Below are 24,769 nucleotides of genomic sequence, written 5' to 3' on the forward strand. Positions count from 1 at the left end.
AATCAGTATACTTTGAAGGTATGTGTGGAAAGCATGACGGCGGTCACAAATTTGTCGAACCGGCTGCAGAGTAGGACAAATGAGGTGCAGCATTTAAACTCCCAGCTGGCTCTGCTCCAAAGCATGTATAAGGATGCGCGAGCAGAGATAAGCGTGCTAAGGGCAGAAAACAAGGAGCTGAAGCGGAAGGCCACCGTGATGTTCCGATTTGGAGGACCGCCATATGCTGCAGTGGAGGAGCAGGGAGTAGTGATCGTGCCCAGTGGAGTGGGAAACACGGAGGCAACACCGGCAAGGACCGCCCAAGACGGAGGCAAGAAGAAAAGACCGGCGGCAGAGTAGAGAAAAATTCCGTCTGTGGATGTGGTTGTTTGGTTTGTTTCTGTTTTTTTTTTTTTTTTTTTTTGGTGTAAAAGTGTGATCGGGGTTGATCCCGGAGATGAATAAAATATGGTTGGTGTGCAAAACTATATGGGATGAATGGAATTGGAAAGAGATTAAAAATAATGGGAAAGAAAAATAATAAAAATATATTTGAAATCAAAAATGAAAGATGGGGGAAATAAGGAAAGTGGGTTGGAGAAAATAAATAAAAATAATGGAGTGTGAAATCAAACAGAGGAGAGATGATTTTTTTATTTTTTATTTTTTTGTTTAATATATAATAATAAAAAAAAGAGATATATATATATATATATATATATATAATATAGAAAGTGGGGAAAGTGGCGGTGGATGCAAAGTGGGTTGGAAAGTGAAAAGATGAGAGAGAGAAGGCATGTGGGTGGAGAATATGTTAATAGATTAATAAAATATGAGCTGTGAGAAGGGTTGATTAATGGAATGGAGAGTGAGTGTCAGATCCACTCACACTTGTTTTCCCAATACGTCTTCGTGAAAGCGACAATAGAACTGTGAGCAGAGTACCAATTCGGTGCTGGCATTCCTCAGATTTATGCCGCATCCCTCACTCTTGAATCTGAGCTTCCTCAGCTTAAGAATATCATATGGGATTGGAAGAGAACCATCTTCCAAGCTTTCTTGCAGTCTCAGCAACTTTCTTTAAATGTTGATATGTAAAGACATTCCCACAAGGATTGCCAGGATTAATAATAGCCATAGCGACAGTATTTTCATTTGCTAGAGCTTCAACTGCATCAAGATCTACCTCCCAACCTTTCTTTGGAAGAAGATCATAGTGGCGGACTTCAAGATGGCTAAATGCAGCACGGGCTTCATAGAGTGGGAAGCCTGGTCTTGGGAGCAGATTATTCACGGTAACAGTAACAGAATTTGTACGCTGCAAATCCTGGAAAATTAATTCACCTGGGATGTGGGGAAGCACCTCCCGTACGGTTTCGGCCATGGCAAGTACGTTTGCTATGTTGTCATTTGCAACTCGTGAGGTAGACCTCATATGTAACCCCACAGAACCAGCAGGACGAAGGGTGGAATTGGATGTACCAGCCTGAGAGGGATTCATAGGCCAAAGGCTCCAAGCAGTGTCTTCAAGGGTGGTCTGGCCAGGGTCTAGATGGGGCTGGTCGGATCGGATCGGAATGAAAGATCAGACTTTAGGACAGAGAAGAGTGAAGGTATGTGTAGAAAATTTTAGTGGACTAGGTTGAGGTTCGGCGGGCGGCCAAAGCGAGGTTGCCGCCCGCCGGTGAAGCGAAAAATACTAAGTGCTTAACCTTGCTCTGATACCAAGTTAAAATTGATGTATATTGATTGATTGATTACAAGATTGTTTAATTACAATTCCTATACAATCTATATATAGAAGAAAATGTGGTAGTAGGTGTAGTGGAGGTGTGGTAGTAGGTGTAGTGGAGGTGATAGTGGGTTAGGTGAAGTGGAGTGTGTAGTGGAGTAGGTGAAGGTAAAGATGGGAAATTCTAACATAACCATACAAGTTTCTCTTTTCAAATCTTAACTCACAATTCCACAATTAAATCACAACTCTACACTCAAATCATAATTCCAAAACTAAACCAAATGGAGCCTAAGTAAAAACCCTTGTAAAGAGCTACTGTATGACTGATGTTAACTGTTTCTTTGTAAACTATAATTATGAAATTTTTGCTGCGTGGAAGGAGTTGTTGTATGGATGTAGTGTAACTTCTTTTTCCTTTTTCTTCACTTTCCTTTGTCATTGACCAGTGTCATTTGCACCTGCAGGTTTTTGAAAAATGCATTAAAGAAGAATTAAGAGGAAAAACAAGAGTTCTAGTCACGAACCAGCTCCATTTTCTTTCACAAGTTGATAGAATTATTCTGGTCCATGAAGGTATGGTGAAAGAGGAAGGAACCTTTGAGTACCTCTCAAATAATGGTGTGCTCTTCCAAAAACTGATGGAAAATGCGGGAAAAATGGAAGAATATGTGGAAGAAAAGGAAGATGATGAAAAAGCCAGTCATGAAACCGCAAAGCCTGTTGCTAGTGGATTGACCAATGAGTTGCCTAAAGATGCAGCCCAAACAGAAAAGAAAAAAGAAGGAAAATCTATTCTTATTAAGCAGGAAGAGAGGGAAACGGGTGTTGTCAGCCGAAAAGTTTTGAAGAGGTAAGACAATGAGCAACTTGTCATGTACACCAAAATACACTCTCTTGTTTGTCTTCTTTTTATCTGCTATAATTTAGACTGATGCCTAAAAAAAAAAATGTTTCTTTTGAATTACCAACATGCCCCGGCTTGTTCTAAAGTCTAAACTATTAGCTAAGCACGGACAATTGTAAGAAAGTGTTGTGTGTGTCGTACCCTTCCTAACACATGCCGGACACTCATTAAACATGTACTGTTATTTTTTGATTTTTTTTTTTTTTTTTTAATTCTCTAACACGCTTCGAACACTTGGGGGACACAGGTGGCCATAGTTTAGACATGCATAACAAATTATAACTTCTAACAAAATAACTTGGTATACAATGATAAAAGAAAATTAATGTAAATTTATACCTATTGACCTATTAAATTGTTAATCCCTCCTCCATTAAACTTTAGAAAATTAGTGTCACATTGCGTTTTTATTATCTTTGAATGATATATTCATATATATGATATATATCAAATATATACAACTATATAATTTGAGTGTCCCCCATGTGCCCGGTCTTGCATTTTTCAAAAATTGTTGTCATTGGCTTCTCCAATCTTCTATATTGTTATCTTTAGTTTTTAGGTGCTTCATCATTTTGGTGGATACATAGTTGAGTTGTTGTACAGCCCCTTGTGTACTTGCTGCTCGTTAGTTTTTGTCAATTCTGATGAAATTTTTACTTGCCTAAAAATAGTAATAGCTTTTAGGTTTTTGTTCAATTTACTGACATAATAGGAATTTGTTAAGAGATGTGCCTTCATATAATGACATTGTTCAAACAATTCCTGTCACGACCTAAACCGGCCCCTATAGGTTAGGATCATAACCGGCTAATAATCATGAGATTTCGTACGGCCTCAGACAAAAATCAATTAAAAATTAATAATATGGGGCCAGATGCAGAAGCAAAACTTTAAATTTTGTTTATTGAACTGTGCATATATGGCATAACAAAAACTTTTCACATGTGTAATAACTCACACCCAACAGAACACAAAAGATTATAAATGTCCAAGACCATTCAGAAACTGGCAAACTAAAAACCAAGGTTTATAGACAGGCCTGGTCTTACATGACCATCTCGAAAGTAAGCAAAAGAAAATCAAAACAAAAGCCTCGTCCGTCAGGCAACCTTGGCTAACTCCAAAACCTCGGTAACCTTTTACAATCTAGGGCTAGACATCCCGCTGCTCACCTACATACATATAAATACGGAGTGAGCTAAAGCCCAGTGAATAATACCCAGAGTAAAGAGGTTAATGAATGAGATTCTTACATAAATAAATCATACTTATAATTTAAACATTCGAAATACTATTCTCATTCATATCAGATTTATAGATCATAACAAAGTAAAACGACCTCGAGTTCAGTACATCATACCCATATACAAAATGACCTCAGGTCCATTATATGCAAAATGACCTTGGGTCCATCTATACAAAACGACCTCGGGACCAATACTCATTCATAGACCGACCTCAGGTCTAATGGATCCATACACAAATGACCATCCGGTCCTTCAAAACACATGTACAAAACGACCTCAAGTCCATTTTCAAATTCATTTTTCGTGCGCACGTTTATAGTCATGATCATGTTCACATTCGTATTTATACTCAAACGACCTTTGGTCCCATCAATTCCGTGGTCATTTTGATAAGCATGATCATGTTCACATTTGTATTTATACTCAAACGACCTTTGGTCCAATCAATTTCTTGGTCATTTTGATAATCATGATCATGTTCATATTTGCTGGAAATTATGTTAATGTATATAATATGATAGTGGTGTTGGTGGTAAATAGTGGCATGTATAGAATATGATAGTGGTGTTGGTGGTAGATAGTGGCATGTATAGAATATGATAGTGGTGTTGGTGGTAGATAGTGGCATGGATATAATATGATAGTGGTAGATAGTGGTAATATATAATATGTAAGTGGCATATAATGGGTTATGATGATGTTTGTAATATCTCCTATATAAGGAGTGTCATTTGGTCTTGTAAGATAAGAAGTTTTGAATATAACATAAATATATTCCTTCTTCCTCATATTTTCGGAGTTCTTCTTCCTCATATTTTCTGAGTTGGTATCAGAGCAACAAAAAAACACAGCAGCCCTAAAACCGTCATAGTCATGTCGGAAGTTACGTCCGAAACCACTTCAACCCCTGCCGAGCCACGGGTCTGGTGTGATTTTTGCAACAAGCCTCGCCATACACGCGAAACGTGTTGGAAGATCCATGGCAAACCTGTCAACTGGAAAAGCAGCAAACAAGGAGAGAAGAATCGTGGCTTTCCTACCGCTAATGAAGCCGATTCAGGTCCCTTCAACAAAGAGCAGATTGATCAACTCTTAAAGCTGATAAAATCCAACTCCTCATCCGGTACTCCTAGTGTTTTGTTGGCACAAACAGGTAGAAATCCTAAAGCCTTCTCTTGCCTAAACTTCTCTCCGTGGATCATAGATTCCGGTGCCTCCGATCACATGACTAGTTTTTCTCATTTATTTAGTACTTATTTCCCTTGTTCTGGTCATGACAAAATCAGAATAGCCGATGGTAGTTTTTCACCTATTGCAGGAAAAGGATTTATTAAACTAACTGAGAAAATTAATCTCAATGCTGTTCTTCACGTCCCCAACTTAGCCTGTAACCTTTTGTCTGTCAGTAAACTATCTAAGGATTCTAATTGTCGTGTTACATTTTTTGAATCCCATTGTGAATTTCAGGACCAGAACTCGGGGATGATGATTGGGCGTGCTAGGATGCTTGAAGGTCTTTACTACTTTGATGAAATACCTGTTAGTAATAAAAAAGCTCAGAGCTTTAATAGTACTAGTTCAATCTCTGTTCGAGAAAAAATAATGCTATGGCACTATAGGCTAGGACATCCTAGTTTTCTTTATCTGAAACATTTATTTCCAGAATTATTTAAAGGGATTGATTGTTCTTCTTTTCATTGTGAAAGTTGCATTTTTGCAAAATTTCATCGCTCTACTTATTTGCCAAAACCTTACCAGGCTTCCAAACCTTTTTATTTGATTCATAGTGATGTTTGGGGCCCTTCTAAAATCACTACTCTTTCTGGTAAAAGATGGTTTGTTACATTTATTGATGACCATACCCGCTTATGTTGGATTTATTTGATGAATAAAAAATCTGACGTGAAAAATTTATTCACAAATTTTTACAATATGATTGAAAACCAATTTCAAACCAAAATTGGTATTTTACATTCTGATAATGGAACAGAATATTTCAATGAGCAGTTAGGTGAGTTTTTGGAAAAAAATGGGATTTTTCATCAATCTACATGTCGGGATACCCCTCAACAAAATGGCATTGCAGAACGAAAAAATAAACATCTACTTGAAGTAGCACGTGCTATAATGTTTTACATGCATGTTCCTAAATATTTATGGGGTGAAGCAATTTTAACAGCCTCTTATTTGATAAACAGGATGCCTACAAAGGTGTTAACATACAAAACACCTTTTGATTGTCTCAAAACTTTTTTTCCTGACACGAGGTTGTTTTCTGATTTACCCGCCAAAGTTTTTGGATGTACTGCCTATGTTCATGTTCCCAGTCAATTTCGTTCAAAACTTGACCCCCGTGCTATAAAATGTGTTTTTTTGGGTTATTCCTCAAACAAAAAAGGGTATAAGTGTTTCGATCCTCAAACCAAGAAATTTCATGTGAGTATGGATGTGTCATTTGTGGAAACAAAATCCTATTTCCCCAACACTTCTCTTCAGGGGGAGACAAGGGGAGTAGAAGACCGTTTTTGGGATATTTCTATCCCGCTCCCCAATGTCATTTATCCTACACAAAAACCACATCTGTCTGATAATGATCACTTAGGAGAACCAAGTTCTATGGTGCCTAGTCAAGAAGATTCTTGTTTAGGGGGAGAAGTACTACAAAATGATCTAAATCCTGAGCTTCAGGTTTATACTAGGAAGCGATTTCATCTGAGGAATAATGACCCAAATGTCCATCCTAATGACCCGAATGTCCACCCGAGTTCTGGCATCGAAATTTTAGGTAATCCTATTCCTTCTATTTCCGACCTTGATGTTCCTATAGCAATTAGGAAAGGTGTCCGAAATTGCATTAAACATCCTATTGCAAATTACCTCTCCTATCAAAGACTGTCTAAAAAACATAGAGCTTTCACATCTAGGATTTCACACTTGTTTGTTCCAAGGAATATACAGGAAGCATTGGATGATCCGAATTGGAAATTAGCAGTCATGGAGGAGATGAATGCTTTAAGGAGAAGTGGTACTTGGGAGATAGTTGATCTACCCAAAGACAAGAAAACAGTTGGGTGTAAATGGGTGTTTACGATAAAATGTAACGCAGATGGAAGCGTTGAGAGATACAAGGCGAGATTGGTGGCTAAAGGCTTCACTCAAACTTATGGGATCGACTATCAGGAGACGTTTGCTCCTGTTGCTAAAATAAATTCCATCAGAGTACTGTTATCTCTTGCAGTAAATTCAGATTGGCCTCTACATCAACTTGACATTAAAAATGCATTTCTCAATGGTGATCTTGAAGAGGAGGTGTTCATGAGCCTACCGCCGGGATTTGAGCAGAGACTTGGAAGCGACAAAGTATGCAGATTGAACAAGTCATTATACGGACTCAAACAATCACCAAGAGCGTGGTTTGAACGCTTTGGGAAGGCAGTTATCAGTTGTGGCTTCTCGCAGAGTCAAGCAGATCACACAATATTTTATAAACATTCAAAAAACAGTAAAATTGCAATTTTGATTGTTTATGTTGATGACATCATTTTAACTGGTAATGATGAAGCAGAGTTAGCAGCCCTCAAAGAGAAACTCGCAAAAGAATTTCACATTAAGGATCTGGGAGCCCTCAAGTATTTCCTCGGAATGGAATTTGCAAGATCCAAGGAAGGTATATTCGTTAATCAGAGAAAATATGTTCTTGATCTCCTTGGAGAAACAGGTATGCTTGGTTGTAAGATGGTGGAGACTCCGATCGAGCCTAACTTGAAGTTACAAGCTGCTAAGGCTGAAGAAGTCAAAGAGAGGGAACAATATCAGCGACTTGTAGGGAAATTGATTTACTTGTCTCATACGCGGCCTGATATTGCCTTTGCAGTCAGCATGGTAAGTCAGTTCATGCACTCACCAGGGGCAGAGCACTTTGAGGCCGTTTATAAGATCTTAAGATATTTGAAAGGAACTCCAGGGAGAGGCTTACTGTTCAAGAAACATGGACATCTTCAAGTTGAAGTATACACAGATGCAGACTGGGCAGGAAGTGTTACAGACAGGAGATCAACATCCGGATACTGCTCCTTTGTAGGTGGGAACCTAGTTACATGGCGGAGTAAAAAACAGAATGTGGTAGCTAGAAGTAGTGCAGAAGCAGAGTTCAGAGCTGTTGCCCATGGAATCTGTGAAGTAATGTGGATTAAAAGAATTCTTGAAGAATTAAAGCTTTCTCACCCGACACCTATGAAGGTCTATTGTGACAACAAAGCAGCTATATCTATAGCTCATAATCCAGTTCTACATGATCGCACAAAACATATAGAAGTGGATAAACATTTCATCAAGGAGAAAATCAATGCTGGCATAATCTGTATGACCTACCTTCCAACAGGTGAACAATTAGCTGATGTGCTAACGAAGGGACTACACAAGAAGCAATTTGATAAGCTGACTAGCAAGCTGGCCATGGAAGATATCTTCAAACCAGCTTGAGGGGGAGTGCTGGAAATTATGTTAATGTATATAATATGATAGTGGTGTTGGTGGTAAATAGTGGCATGTATAGAATATGATAGTGGTGTTGGTGGTAGATAGTGGCATGTATAGAATATGATAGTGGTGTTGGTGGTAGATAGTGGCATGGATATAATATGATAGTGGTAGATAGTGGTAATATATAATATGTAAGTGGCATATAATGGGTTATGATGATGTTTGTAATATCTCCTATATAAGGAGTGTCATTTGGTCTTGTAAGATAAGAAGTTTTGAATATAACATAAATATATTCCTTCTTCCTCATATTTTCGGAGTTCTTCTTCCTCATATTTTCTGAGTGTATTCATATTCAAAATGATCTTCGGTCCAATTCTTATATAAGATGACCTTAGGTCTATCTTGTCAAACATTCTAAACGGCCTTAGGCCTATTCCGTGTCCTTGTCAAATATACTAAACGGCCTTGGGCCCATTTCATATTCTCATCAAACATACCAAACGGCCCTGGGTCTATTTCATATTCTCATTAAACATACCAAACAGTTTTGGGCCCATTTTATATTCTCATTAAACATACCAAACGGCTTTGGGCCCACTTTGTATTCGTACTTATCAATCACTTTATAGATTCTTAACAAATTAGACAGGTAGAATACTCATTCATAATACAAATTCATGGGTTCGGAAAACTTACCACATAGGCAGTATTTAGAAAATAACATACATGAAAATATCTTTACTAAGATATTTCTCACAGTGTTCAGTTGGCTGATTTGTCTTCAGAGTTAACCCTACACAATTCGTAACATATATAGAAATTGGGTCACAATACAATTCAGTTTGTTCTTTAATTCGTTTATCTTTCTTAGGCTTCTTTCTAGCTCTTTTGTTCATTTGGAATGCTTAATGTATGTCTAAGAACGCTCAGAAATAAAATAGAACGGAAATTGAAACATAAAACAACTTTTCAAAGTTTCCTGAAACAAGGCACTTCGCTCGAGCGCAACATTGGTCGCTCAAGCGAACCCCTTGGTCTGCAAAGGTACTGGATGCATGCAAAGTTTGCTCGAGCGGCAAATTGTTCGCTCGAGCGGTGAGGCAGAATTCTAGAATTCCTAGAACAGAGTTAAACTTCAAACACATAGTTCCAAATCATGAACTTCCAGGGCTTATCCACAACTTCAACGCATACTTGGAAATTTTTTCAAAAACATGGATTACAAGGTTCATGCTCAAAGGATGAAACTCAATGTTCAAAACGAATGAATCTTTCCTCTCTTTTCTAATCATTTACTTATGTTTTTTCTTCGCTTATTAATTCTTAATAAGTCATAATTCATGCTTAAGAATGTTCGGAAAGAGATAGGAGCGAAGATATGAACTCAAAACGCCTTTTGAAAACATGCTGAAAATGAGTTGATGGCTAGAGCCATCTTTTCGTCGCTGGAGCCATCATCGCTTGAGCCATCATTTGGTCGCTCGAGCCAACTTTTGCAGAGTGAAAATTACTAGGAGCTCGCAATGTTGGCTTGAGCCACCACTTGATCGCTTAAGCCATCTGTGAAATTATGGGTTTCTAAAATAGAAAGTTTGAGCTCTAAACACAAATTCAAAGCCTTGGGAATACATATATACATGACCGCATAAAAACCATTTGCTTTAAAATCTCATCAATTTGGCAAAATTGAGCTTAAAACTCTCACGGATGCAAGATTTTCAAACTCTTTTCTCAAAACTCAACTCCAAATTGTATAAGCTTGCATGTTTGAACCACACTCTTGATATTACATGGAAATACATATGTATGAGCTCAAGTTGAAACCATGAGCTCAAAAGTGTTCTGATTTGCCAAAATTGAGATCAAAACTTCTATACATGCATCAATTCAACCGCAATTCCCTTCCAAGACTTTCAGAACATGGAATTAATCTACATAACTTTATGATTCATGAATGCATGTGTAAGTGACAACTCCCAATTCAACATGGATTACAAAGTTCATGCAAGAAATATGAGAGAACATAACAAATTCATGCATGCATGTATGATTTATCACCAATTTCCGCATTCCAAGCTCAATTCTTGCATTTTGGTTCATTATCGTCTTGAATACACATACTTATTGACTTGAGCTCATAAATTAAGATTCAAAAGCTTACCTAGAGCTTGAATGACACTTGTGTTAACAATTCTTGAGTTGATCTTCACTATCCTTCAATCTACTAAGCAATCTTCCAAGTTGAGTTCCTTTCTCTCTCTAAATTGACTCAATATCTCTCTAGAATGAATCTCAGCAGATTTGTGAGCTTCTAAAGATGAGTTAAGCTCATCACTCTTCATATTTATATAAGGTAATTAGCTTAGACTAAGCAAACATGCTTAAGGTTAATTAATTACACTTAGTTTAATCAATTTGATCTAATTAATTTGATCCAAATCAATTTTTAATTAAATTTCACTGTAGGCTCTAAAAATTATGGTAATCACAATGGCCTATTCAATTTCGGTTTCTAATGCCTCCACAGCCCTCAATTTCAATTTATTACAGAATACATAACATATTTTCCCACGATGAACATATATGAATTCAAAAACATACATAATCACATGATTAGCATCCAAGATCACATAAAGTATATAATCACAAGTACAATTACGAGTATAATATGGAACGGAGTTGTCACAATTCCTTTGTCTAACTTTATGATGGTGGTATCAGTTCACCTTCTCCTATACTCCTGACCATTCCAAAATGTCCATGTGCAACTGGTGGATCAAGCAATTACAGTGATTGTACTTGGTTTGCTTCAAGAACATAACTAGTCTGCATATATTGGTACTGATTATTTAGTTTTTTATTTTTGCTTTGGTAATCATGCAATTGAATGCCATTCCGACATTTTCTTTAGGTTTTTCATTTGACCAATTAATAAATTCAAAATCTATTGCATTAATTTCTTAATGCCTCAGCATGAAGTCCTTTCTAGATTCTCTCAGTATGACTCATGACTCATTATTCTGGAACCACCTTTGTATGATACTAGTGTTGATAATTGATAAGAAAACCTTGTCTTGCAATTAATCAATCGAAGAACAAATATATAAAACCCTAATCTAATAGAATGAAACACTAACAACCTAAAGGACTAAACTATCCTTAATGAAAAATATAAACTACAATTCACACACCCCCTCAAACTGAGGATGCGAGCGCAGAAAGTATCGAAAGTTTGCCAAGAAGAAAACGAAAATGAGCAACAGTGTGAGTCTTCGTAAAAAAATCGACCAACTAAAGAGAATAGGGAACAAAGGGAGAGTAATAGTGCCAGCCTGAAGATGCTGTCTGACAAAGTGACAATCTATTTCAACATGCTTGGTTCGCTCATGGAAGACTGAATTATGGGCAATTTGGACAGCACTCTGATTATCACAATACAATGGAGTTGGATCAGAAAGAGAGACACCCATATCAGAAAGAAGCCACCGAAGCCAAACGATCTCGGAAGTAGCATGAGCCATGGCACGATACTCGGCCTCAGCAGTGGAACGAGCAACAACAGACTATTTCTTACTCTTCCAGGATATGAGAGAATCGTCGAGGAAAACACAAAGACCAGAAGTGGATTTGCGATTAGAGATGTCACCTGCCCAATCAGCATCAACATAGGCACGAAGAGTCAAGTCTGAAGAGGCAGATAACAGCAAACATTGCAACAAAGTGCCATGAAGGTAGCGCAAAGTACGAAGTAAGACAGCCTAGTGTGTGGAACGAGGAGCAGAAACAAACTGACTGAGAATGTGCACAGCATAGGAGATATTCGGGCGAGTAACAGTGAGATAAACATGGCACCTAACCAACTCGCGATACAAAGTAGGATCCTCAAGAGGAACGCCATCAGAAGCAGAAAACTTAGCATGCAACTCAAGAGGAGTGTTGACAATTTTGTCATCAGTGAGATTGGCACGAGAAAGAATATCATGGGCATATTTAGTCTAAGAAAGAAGATATCCAGTAGGAGAAGTAGCAACCTCAATACCAAGAAAATACCGAAAAGACCCCAAATCCTTCATCTCGAACTCCTGAAACAACTGATGCTTAACCTCCTCAATAGTACTAGAATCAGAGCCAGTGATGATCATATCATCCACATATAAGAGAAGGAGAACAACGCCAACAGAAGTGCGCCGAACAAAGAGAGCACAATCATGATGACTAGGGCGAAAACCAAGCTGAAGTGCAACAGAGTGAAATCGCTCATACCAAGCACGAGGAGACTGCTGGAGACCATATAGAGCATGACGAAGATGACAAACAACACCAGGAGGGTGAGAGAGACCCGGTGGAGGGCGCATATACACTTCTTCAGCAAGATGCCCATTTAGAAAAGCATTTTTGACATCTAGTTGAAACAAAGGCCAATGATGGGCAGTGGCAACAGAAATAAGAGTGCGAACAGTAGTCATCTTGGCAACAGGGGCAAAAGTCTCATCGTAATCAATCCCATACTCCTGAGAAAAGCCCTGGGCAACCAAACAAGCTTTGTACCGTTCCAAAGACCCATCAAAAAGCGTTTTGACCTTATAGACCCATTTACCGCCTACAACATTCTTGTCAGGAGGTAATGGAACCAAATCCCAAGCCTGAGTGTTAGCCAAAGCAGTTAACTCGTCATTCATGGAAGCAATCCAATTGGGATCATGACAAGCTTCCTTATAGGACCTGGGCTCAAAATATGTATGAAGACAAGAAAGAAAAGACTAATAGGAAAGGGAAAAACATGTATTACTAAAACCATACCAGTTCGTAGGATGACGGTCTCGCTGTGGAAAGCGGTGTGCAGGAGGAGCAGGATCCAAAGAAACAGCTGGAGGGACAATAGAGCGAGAGACAGGCGAGCTCGGAAGTGCTTTGCGGCGCTGATAAACAAGAAGAGGAGCAGGGGAAGCAGGAGCTGGAGAGGAAGTAGCTGACGAGATATCAAAAGTGCTAGTAAGAGCCAAAGCAGAGACCTCAAGATCAGAAACAAACTCATCAAGAGAAACATCAGGAGGAAATTGGTCAACATAAACCAATTCATCCTTGGTAATAGGGACAGGGGTGGAAGGTATAGTGTAGTAGGGTAGCTTTTCTAAAAAGGTGACATGCCTAGACACATATAGTTTTTTGGTGGTAGGATCATAGCACCGATAACCTTTCTGATTAATGCCATACCCTAAGAAGACACATAGGACACAACGGGAACTAAGCTTAGAGCGCGCCCATTTACGAAGGAGCAAAAAGCATGCAGAACCGAAAATACGAAGAAGAGAATAATTGGGAGTAACACCAAAAAGATGCTCATAAGGAGATGAGCCTGAGAGAAGAGTAGGCATCCGATTGAGAAGATATGCAGTAGCGAGCACAGCTTCTTCCCAGAAAACAGAAGGGACAAAAGACGAGAGCAACAAAGAGCGAGCTGTATCAAGGAGATGGCGATGTTTGCGCTCAGCTCGACCATTTTGTGCAGGAGTGTCAGAACACGAAGACTGATGAATAGCGCCATGAGTAGCTAAACAGTCCTCAAACTCAAACAAGTCACCCCCCAAATCAGAATGAAGAACTTTAATGGTGGTGAAAAACTGAGTGCGAATCATGGAGTGAAAATTAGAATATATTTTGTAAAAATCAGATTTTCTAGTCATCAAATAAACCCAGGTAAATCGACTGTAATCATCCACAAAAGACACACAATATTGCGAACCACCCTTGGTAACTATAGGGGAAGGACCCCAAACATCAGTATGAACCAATTGAAAATGAGAAGATAAAATAGAACTACTTCTATTAAAAGGAAGAGCAGACATTTTAGCCAATATATAACCACAACACTCAGAAATATCATCAATGGGAAAATTGCCTACATGTCCAGACCGAACTAACATCCTCAAATGATTACTCGACATATGACCTAACCTAGAATGTCAAATATAAAATAAAGAGGACTTATTGTTTAAACAAAAAGAAGACAATGCAGTAGAAGACGCTTCTGGAGGAACATGCAAACTATCCAAGATATATAGTTCTCCAACTCTACGCCCGATCCCAATCTGCCTCTTGGATACCCGATCTTGCACAACACAATGAGAAAAAGAAAAAACATCAAAACCAGAATCAGATAATTGACTAATAGAAATAAGACTGAGTGAGAGGTGAGGCACATAAAATACAGGTGAAAGAGACAAATGGGAAGAAGAAATAGAACCAATAGAGTGTACAAGCATAGAAGAACCATTAGTGGTAGCAATAGTGATAGAAGAAGAAGGTGAGACACAATTACTAAGGAGAGATGCAACAGGGGTCATATGATGTGAACAACCAGAATCAAAAATCCACGAAGTGTGGATATTACCTGAAGAGGATGAACCAGACAAACCTAACTGAATGGTAATCATAGCGGAGGCCTGAGACGAAAGATCTGGATTGGCCACCATGAAAGATTTGAACTGCTCAAACATAGACTACATATTGGAAGATGGACCATTCTCAATAACTGGTACAGAAAAGGCTGCAGATGAGCGAGATCTTGAAAAAGTTGGCTTAGCGAATGGTGAACCAAATGAACAACCCTTGGGCTGCAAAAGTTTTGGACAAGCATGTTTCCAATGGCCTTTCTGATGACAGAAGCTACACTCGTCCATGGAAACCCGAGGCTTGGGCTTACCAGTAACCTGAAATAAAGGAGAAGGTGGGGTGGGCAAGAGCGGATGAGTGGCAAAAACTGACTGGGAAGCAGGAGCCCCATGAGCCAACCTTAAACTGAGTTTCTTCCACAGTAAGTTCACGGACAGCACCATCCACAGAAGGCAAAGGAGACCGATGAAGAATAGCTCCCCGAAGTGGCTCAAATTGATCACGACGGGCCATAAGAAATTGAACCAGATGTTGTTTCTCCCGATACTTGGTGTAACTGTCAAGTAACTGCAAATCTGATGGTTCCATCAAAGCAAGCTAATCCCAATAAGTAGTCATCTCATTGTAGAACTCCTGAATGGACTTATCTTTCTGACTAGCACTGCGAATAGACATCTCAAGTTCATACTGTTTTGCAAAGTTAGACTCAAGGTACATAGTTTTCAAATAGTCCCAAACTTGTTTAGAAGTAGAATACCTGGAAAAATTCATACCAATGGTAGTTTGAACTGAATTATGAAACCAAATAAGAATTTGTGCATTTTCCTTATCCCATTTAGCAACATCGGCCTCAGTTTTTTGAGATTCCATAGGTCTAATAGTCACACCAATAACATAGTTCCACATGCCTTTACCCATTATAAAATTTTTCATTACATGAGACCAATAGGAATAATTAGTACCATCTAACTTAGTAGTGATAGCTTGTAATTTATTATCAGCCATGAGACTATAATTAAGCAACACAGTAAAATCAAAGCAAAGAGATAATCACAAAACTAGAGTTATTGTTGCTATAATTAAAGAGCCCGTAAGGCCAAAGTTATAATAACCAGACCCAAGGTCAAACGTATAATGACCAAACCCAATCACCCTCAAATAGCAATCAGAGAGAGAGAACCAAGGCAAAGCACATAGTGAGAGAGAGAGAACTGAACCTATTAGAGTCACCTAGAGAATCGATCGAACCAGAGGTAGAGAGCTTCAATCGAACCAAATGAAGCAGTTGAGAGATCGAGCTTCGAAGTGCGACGAAGAGAACAAGGGCTGCGATGATCAAGCTTCGAAGTGCGACGAAGAGAACAGGGGTTGCGATGATCAATGATGATCTGCGAAACGAAGAGAACAGGGGCTGCGATGATCAATGATGATCTGCGAAAGGTATGCTAACCTTTGTAACTTGGCTCTGATGCCATGATAATTGATAAGAAAACCTTGTCTTACAATTAATCAATCGAAGAACAAATATATAAAACCCTAATCTAATAGAATGAAACACTAACAACTTAAAGGACTAAACTATCCTTAATGAAAAATATAAACTACAATTCACAGTGTAGCCCCAACAAAATAGCAATCTCAGCTTTATTTATCTAATCTAAGCAATTTTATTCTGTCCAACTAAACAATTTAGGCTAACATAATGAAACTTGTCTTTAACGATCCTACGTCCCAAATTAAAATTACATGACCTATTTTAAATAAATTTAAAAAAAAAAATGCTGAGGCTAAAAAATCCCTAATTAAGAGTTAAGCAGCTGACCCACTAAACTAAGTATAGGTTCTGCATAGAAAAACTAGATATCTGATGGAACTAAAAGACACAAAGTCCCAATGAGAGGACTATGGACCGATTATATTAAAGTGACCTTTTAGCTTGGTCTTCCTAGGATGTGCAGTGCCTGAATAACTTATCTACATCTGCTGCATCAGAAACTAGTAAAAAATACCTTAATCTTTTAGTTTCATGATGCCGTGATGGGTGTCAAAATGATGTTGTTTAATATATTAGTAATGCTAGTGGTTAAATTTGTTGACGCAAATGTCAAATGTTGTGAGATGTCCGATTCAATTGACTGTGTGATGAAATTGTCTATTGATTTTGTCAATCTCGATATTCTTTTTTGCAGGTATAAGGATGCATTGGGAGGCCTATGGGTAGTTATGATACTCTTCACGTGCTATGTCCTAACAGAAGTTCTACGAATTTCCGGTAGCACATGGTTAAGTAAGTGGACAGATCAAAGCAGTTCAAAGCGCTACGGGCCTGGTTTTTACAATCTGATTTATGCACTTCTATCATTTGGTCAAGTATGTCTTTCAGTCGGATGTTAATTTGTGTTATTTAGATTTCAAATTAATTGTCATTAAATTTCAATTGACCTATCCTATGACTCTGACATCAACTCTCTAATGCTACTGTTTCTTGTATAACTTTGGTGCCTTGATTTAAAATTTTAGTGCTGCAAAGAAAGCATAATGTCATAGCTGATTATACATTTTTTGGATTCAGGTTATGGTGACTCTGGCAAATTCATTTTGGTTGATCACCTCAAGCCTTTATGCAGCAAAAAGGTTGCATGATGCAATGCTTAATGCTATTCTACAAGCTCCAATGGTCTTCTTTCACACAAATCCCCTTGGACGGATTATCAACAGATTTGCTAAGGATCTTGGTGACATAGATCGGAATGTTGCAGTGTTTGTGAATATGTTTCTGGACCAAGTATCACAGCTCTTGTCAACGTTTGTGTTGATAGGAATTGTGAGCACCATGTCCTTATGGGCGATACTGCCACTTTTACTTTTGTTTTATGCAGCCTATTTGTACTATCAGGTATGCAAAAGTTATTATTTTATTTGTTTGTGTTTTTATGCTTTTCTGAGAACATAGCCCGTTTTCACCTCATGCACCCATCAACAAACAGAAAAATAAATAAATAATCTCTAGGGTTCGACCCTTGTAATAAGTTAAACCCTACAAAAAATTCACTATAAACCTTGAATTGCTAAACTGATTCCATTTCAAATCATCTGTCCATCTTCTTTTACATTCACTAAAAGAGGAAAATTTGCAATACATGTGGCATCATCTCATTCCCTCTTTCTAATTGATGCCAATCCCAAATTCAATTTAACTACTCCAAATCACAAACACCCTTTATCAACTATCTGAACCACCCATCTCAATCCTATCATACACCTAATTGCATTGAATCAGCCCCCCCTTACCCTTCCCTTACTCACCGTCGCTCCATCCCTTCCCCTTCACCCAATTTGACATATTCAAAGTTTGAAACCAGTGCTAGTGCCGAAAACAAAAACCCATTCGTCAATATATATTTATATATGTATCAACTCTGTCATAACCATATCCCACAACAAAGTGAGATAGAGTAGTAACTGGCCAATAGTCAAAGACTACTGAAGGCTTAACTCAACAGACATGTAGTGCTCCTGTAAAATTAAAATTTTGGATATAATTTGATTTGATAACTGAAGTCTTTAAATTATTTAACCAATTATCCTACCCCATACATTTATAGATGGTGCGTAAATAAGTGAGATGAAACCACTAAACTATCACCTATTGCAATTAGAAAGAAAAGTACATCTTATCTTTCAAAGCCAACTATATACAATGATCTTGACATCACATTCTTCCTTTAGAAAGCCTAAAGCATGTCATTCTTCCTCAAGTTAAATAAACCCACATGCATATCGCAAAAGAGATCTCAAATATCTGATACTAGTATACTTGCTATCTCCTATTTGCAGGGATTGACCAACGATGCCATTTATATACTTTCAAATGTAAATAACATAGGATATCCATTCATATCAAATATTTAAATGTAGTTCATAGCATAACATAATTGGAATTCTAAAATAGGGTTCAATACGTAACTTTTCTGGAATACTACTCACCTCAAAGTTTATCGGCCTACATGAGTTTAAGCAATACATGTTGGTACACAATTCATTTCAACAAAGTTAGAGCAATTTGATTCAATAGGGAAATTCATTTCCTTAAACTAATTTGTTTAAGGTATATATGTTAGATAGCTTGATTAGTTAGTGCTTCGGCCTATTTTTGGCCTTGGTTTTGTATTCATTGCATCGTCTTGATGCTTCTTTTTTTTTTTAAATTTATAAAATTTGTTTATTTATCAAAAAGAAAAAAAAAAATATTTTTGTTAGATAGTTTGATATACATTGTTGGGCCCATTTCCTAACAACTTAGTTTTTTGGGAAAATTGGTAACTTAACAATGCCAATGTTCAAAAATGTTGCTTAAGTCCGTGCTTACGTCCCAAAACATGTTAGAGTTAAATTGCATTTGATTTGGAGTTGAATTGGATGAAGAAAAAGAGGTTGAATCCATTTTAGTTCAATTCGAACTGTGCATGCAGCATTGACAGCCTTTAGTAAAACAACCATATCTCTCACTACAAAAATTGAAATCAAGCTTCGTTTTATGTGTTAGAAACTAGATTTGTATATGTTTATCAATGGTTTAGGCCATACAATTTGTTTTTCCCAATTAAAGCAGATTTGCACTCAAAGTTGACCTAAAATTGTTGTTTGTGCACACTATGGCATATCTTATTTGTACAGACTTGGATTTAGGAAAAAATAGAGTCTAAAATAAATGGAATTTTGGTGTGACACTATTACCAATTAGAAACCGGGGTTATTTGCGGATCAAATCAGACCATATCGCTTTTTTCGGCCAGCCATCACCTGAAATGAGAAGGTCCGTTTGAAGAACATATCAACCAAACTCATCCAAATAATATTTTGAAATGTCTTTGGGTTGCAAAATAAATGGTCAGCCTTCAGTTGGTATTGCGACTCTTCCATCTTCCTCAACTGAACAGAAACCATAAGGGAAGTAGAAGGGGGGTGGGGGTTTTTAGGGAAGGGAGGGGATGAGGGTTTTGGGAGAGGAAGATTAGAGAGGGAGGGAAGGAAGAATTAGAGGGAGAGAATATATCGTTATCGGGGCTGCGATCTTAGAGCCATCTCCACCATCTCATACAGAGGGTATGGGGGTTCAATATTGTTGTCTCCGCTGTGAGCTTAGCGTCAGTACCATCTCATATTAGGTAGACACAGAAGATATTGGTCCAAAAAAATAAAGATACGGAGAAGATACAAAATGAGGGGAGAGGGAGAGAGAGAGCTCTTTGTGAATGATAAATTGAGAAGCTCTGTAATCGAGCGTGGCATAATAAACGAGGAGGAATGGCTCTGTAGGTGAAAGCATACCTATGAAGCTATTCAAAATTCAAGTAATAAATGTTCATGGTCGGTCCGGTGTTAATTAGGTCAAATATGCCAAATCCAATGTTCTAACAAAGACTCAATTTTTTGAATGATAATAAAGTAGTGAAATCAACTGCGAGATGGTGGTTCGGTTTGGGTCGGTTGGTTTGACCTAGTTGTCTAATTTTTTGAACAGCCCTATTAGAAACTAAACTTTTAGAGCTTTAATTTAGATTCTATTTTTTTCTCAAATTTAGGTTTGTACCAAGGAGATATACCCATTTGATAATGACTCACTTTTTCTAGAAAATACTATATGCAGCTAACAATTTTCGGTCTTCTTTCAATGCAAATCTATTTTAATTGAGAAAAAAAAAAGTTGAACTGGTCTCCATGGCATGCAACTTCACTTTACCAAATGGTCCAACATATATGTCAAATTTGTCTCCTTATTATGATTTTGCCACTCAAAAATATGTTTTTGGTCCATGTTTGTGTAATTTTTTTTTTGTTGTGGTGATTGTGTGAATTTGGTGTCCAATTTCTATTAAATTTATTTTCGGGTTGCAGAGGATGGGGGGTGGGGGTTATGGTAGTGGTGGAACATGGGGTGGGGGGTTGTGGTAGTGGAGGAGGGGTGGGCGGCTTTCTTGGTGTTTTTGGTGCTGCAAGTGGAGTAGGGAGAGGTAGGTAGGGTATTGATGGAGGGTTGGTGGAAGGTGGTGGCACATGAGAGATTGTGGTGTAGCAGATATGGTGTAGTGAAGTGGTGATACAATGGATTACAAAAGAAAAATAGAAGAAGATAAAGGGGTGAGAAGGATAGGAAGAGAAAGAGATCAGTCATGTGAGGATAGAGGAAGGAAAAGAGGGGAAGTAAGATTTTCCTCCTTAAGCAAGCTTAAGGATGGAGACAGATGATTGCAATTGTTTTCAAGTCCAAAGAGGTTTTATATTGAAAACATTAAAAAATTAGGGTTAAATTTGTTACAAGGTCAAACTCTAGAGTTTTTGTTATTATAATTTGCCCCCCAAAAATATTATCTTGCTCATCATTTTCCAACCTTTTCCTAAATTACTACATCATACAACTTCTCTTGAAGCTTTTATTTCTTAAACTTTACCGTATTACCAGTTATCCCTTTCATCATTCTTATTTTCGCACACTTGTAAATAAATTTGAACAAGGTTGTAGACTGCTTTCAATTTCATGGAGTGGCCTGGTAAGCTTGACCTTGTTAGATAGCTTGATATACATGTTCGGCCCATTTCCTAAGGTTGTGTTTGGTTGGGGGATTTGGGGAGAGATTTGGAAAGGGAAGGGGAAAGGGGAAAAGGTGTGTGAAACTAGATGAAATGTAGGTATATTTTATTCACGTTTCACCTACCTTTTCCCTTTCCATTTTCCTTTCCAAATCCCTCCCTAAATCCCCCAACCAAACACAGCCTAACAGCTTAGGCTTTTGGAAAAATTGTTGACTTAACATGGTATCAGAACTTTGGTTAGGAGAGGTCTTGGGTTCAACTCTCTCTGTTAGCATTTGGTATCATGTCTCCATTTGGTTTCTTCCTCTTTGTTGGCTGTTTGCTTCTCTATTTCTCTCTATGTACAAGACCGGGTTGCACGTGAGGGAAGGTGTTAGATAGCTTGATATACATTATTTGGTCCATTTCCTAACGGTTTGTTTTTGTGTACGTGTTGTGTGAATACAAGGTTTGATTTTGTCTTATTCAGTTCACAGTTGTCACAAATGGCTATATGTGGTTTCTTCAAATGTGTGATTCATATGCTTTGGGACACTATCTGCTTACCATGTCTATAAGTCAAAATCACTAAGCCCTTGAAAATATTGCTTCTTTTTTTTCCACTTAAGCTTTTTCTTTTCTTGTAGACTACATCCCGTGAGGTGAAGCGCTTAGATTCTATTACTAGATCTCCAGTGTATGCACAATTTGGAGAAGCATTGAACGGTCTGTCAACTATCCGTGCATACAAAGCATATGATCAAATGGCCAACATTAATGGGAAGTCCATGGACAACAATATCAGATACACTCTTGTGAACATGAGTGCAAACCGCTGGCTTGCAATCCGTCTGGAAACATTAGGAGGCCTCATGATTTGGCTTACTGCAACGTTTGCAGTCATGCAGAATGGAAGAGCAGAAAACCAGGAGGCATTTGCTTCTACAATGGGTCTGCTTCTCAGTTATGCTTTAAATATTACAAGTTTATTAACTGGTGTGCTGAGACTTGCAAGTCTGGCTGAGAATAGTTTAAATGCTGTTGAGCGGGTTGGCACCTATATAGATTTGCCTTCTGAGGGTCCATCTATTATTGAGAGCAATCGTCCCCCTCCTGGGTGGCCTTCCTCAGGATCCATTAAATTTGAGAATGTTGTCCTCCGTTATAGACCTGAACTTCCTCCAGTCTTGCATGGTTTGTCCTTCACAGTACTTCCAAGTGACAAAGTGGGAATAGTTGGGAGAACTGGGGCTGGGAAATCTAGCATGCTCAATGCTTTATTTAGGATTGTAGAACTGGAAAGAGGTAGAATCTTGATTGATGGCTATGATATTGCAAAGTTTGGATTGACAGATCTCCGCAAGGTTCTTGGTATAATACCACAAGCACCTGTTCTGTTTTCAGGTATGACTCTCGTCAATTGTGGGTTCATTGGAATAGTTACCCTTTGTAGTTAGTCAACCTTCTGAATTTGTGTAACTTGATTTGATATGGTATCATCTTCTCTATCATTGTATTTGATATGGTTTTCTTTTGAATATTTGTTAATCTTAATAGGGAACTGCAGAATTTTAATGGCTCCAGGCACTTATCAACTAAGCTAGAAATTTGATTCTGTTACTGATTTTTTATTGTTATGTAATGCAACCAAAGTGGCAGTTATACTTAGTTGGGAACATGAGGGCGGAGGTTTCTAGAAACTTGGTGTCCAGAAGTATCTAGATCCCATGGATGTCTATACATGCATGAATATACCATACATGTCATGTATCACATGTCTGTCCATATTAATTGCTAAAAAATAATATGACATGAAGCACGAGTGAGAAACTTTGTAAAATATTAAGGTCAATATATTAAGAGTACGGTACAGGTGCCTTCGATTTTCCTGCCAACTTTATGGGAGTGGATTGGAATTGAATTAGCTCCAACTTTGTCAAATTTTGGATTGAGAACAAGGGGCCACCTGTTTTGGAGGAATGTGTTTGTGAACTATAATATCCTACTGTAATACCTTACGTGAAAACTCGAAAGGAAGAAAAGACAATATATATAGACATAAAAATAATAAAACCTTATATGTCAACTACTCCACACCTACTGTAGTATTCTGCTAACCTCTATTTGCATTATCTGTATGTATTTTGCCTTAGAGATCACCTGTGATTCGTTTGTATTTATTGTGATGAGAAAAGGTTTGATAGCCCTTGTGTTGACATCATTCTAAGATATTGGTGAAAAACCTTCTATCATCTTTGCTTCCTCAAATAAACTGAAGCCTATAAACTATTGAGTAGTTTGTATTGATCTTTAGTTACTCCTTAGGTCCAAGCATCCATGCCAAATTATTTATTCCATAATAATATTAAGTTTCCTTGACAATTAAAACCAAACCAAACCAAGTCTTAAGTCCCATCAAATAGGGTCGGCTACACGAATCCTTAAGTTTCCTTGTCAATTGATTTAAAAATATATATATCTTTCCAAGTCGTCATGATTTTACAAAAATGTTTAAATGATGATTCCTGTATTGTATATGTGATCCTTTTTTTTTTCTTTCTTTTTTTTTAAATTTGTTCAGGAACTGTGAGATTTAATCTTGATCCTTTCAGCGAACACAATGACGCTGACCTTTGGGAGGCTTTAGAAAGGGCACACCTGAAAGATGTCATCAGGAGGAATTCTTTGGGGCTGGATGCTGAGGTATATGCTCATATATTTGCTTCACTAAAGCTTTATAATTTTTGGTTTGGTGTGGTCAATTTCTTCTCAATAGTTATCCATCCATGAATGATGTTAATTGACATGTCATCCAGATTCTATTGTCTTTTGGTTATTATGAACTATTGATGAAGATACGCAGACATTCTTTGCTTGAAGGTTATGGAGAATTTCTTTACTTGAAAGTTACAGTTGTCAATTGCGGTGGTTTCATGATATTAGTTTCAATTTTTGGTCCATCCTTTGCTCTCTACTTGTATGTCATTTTTACACTGTTCGGTAGGGTGGATGAATGGAAAGAAAGATTGAAGAGAAGAGGAGGAAAGCAATGTTTTTTTTAACCTTTGAAAAGTAGTCTTCTTAACTATGCAAGAAGATAGTGGTGAAAGCATACATCACTTCTTTCTTTCCTTGCTAAACCAAACAAAAAAAAGGGTAGGCAGCTTCCTTTCCTTAGAGGTACCCTTCCCATCCCTTTTCCCTTTCTTCCATGGTGAGTCAGCAGCTTAAAGTATATTCTTTTAATTGTTCAGCTGAATTATTCTAGAGGAAGAACTTTTGCTCGAATAGTCCATGGATTTCCTCGTTTTCTCATTAGACCTCATGGATCTACTGTTGGGGACTGAAAGTCATTCTTGTCTAATGCATAATGTAGACCACAGAAGGTGCACTATTTTCTGTGCCTCCCCCTTTTTTGGGTAATCCTTGATTCTTTCTGCTAAGTCT

The 24,769-nt window shown here is 37.8% G+C and overlaps 1 protein-coding gene across 2 annotated transcripts in view; it reads left to right on the forward strand.

The window, feature by feature from the left end:
* The window catches only part of LOC114291049 (ABC transporter C family member 2), a 102,044-nt gene that overhangs the window by 71,507 nt on the left and 5,768 nt on the right, over window positions 1-24,769 (forward strand). Inside the window, exons 20-24 of one of the 2 annotated variants that reach the window (XR_003639247.2) lie at window positions 2,182-2,567; window positions 16,939-17,119; window positions 17,322-17,645; window positions 21,970-22,726; window positions 23,935-24,025. Coding sequence is in view for 1 of the 2 variants with exons in the window: in XM_028235054.2 (XP_028090855.2) it covers window positions 2,182-2,567; window positions 16,939-17,119; window positions 17,322-17,645; window positions 21,970-22,726; window positions 23,904-24,025 (1,770 nt within the window). In the remaining variant the exon portion in view is untranslated. Of the gene's footprint in view, window positions 1-2,181; window positions 2,568-16,938; window positions 17,120-17,321; window positions 17,646-21,969; window positions 22,727-23,903; window positions 24,026-24,769 lie in introns of both variants that reach the window. The other variant, XM_028235054.2, reaches the window with a different exon arrangement.

This window comes from Camellia sinensis, chromosome 9 (assembly GCF_055761805.1).
Source record: "Camellia sinensis isolate YWXY chromosome 9, ASM5576180v1, whole genome shotgun sequence".
NCBI lineage: Eukaryota > Viridiplantae > Streptophyta > Magnoliopsida > Ericales > Theaceae > Camellia > Camellia sinensis.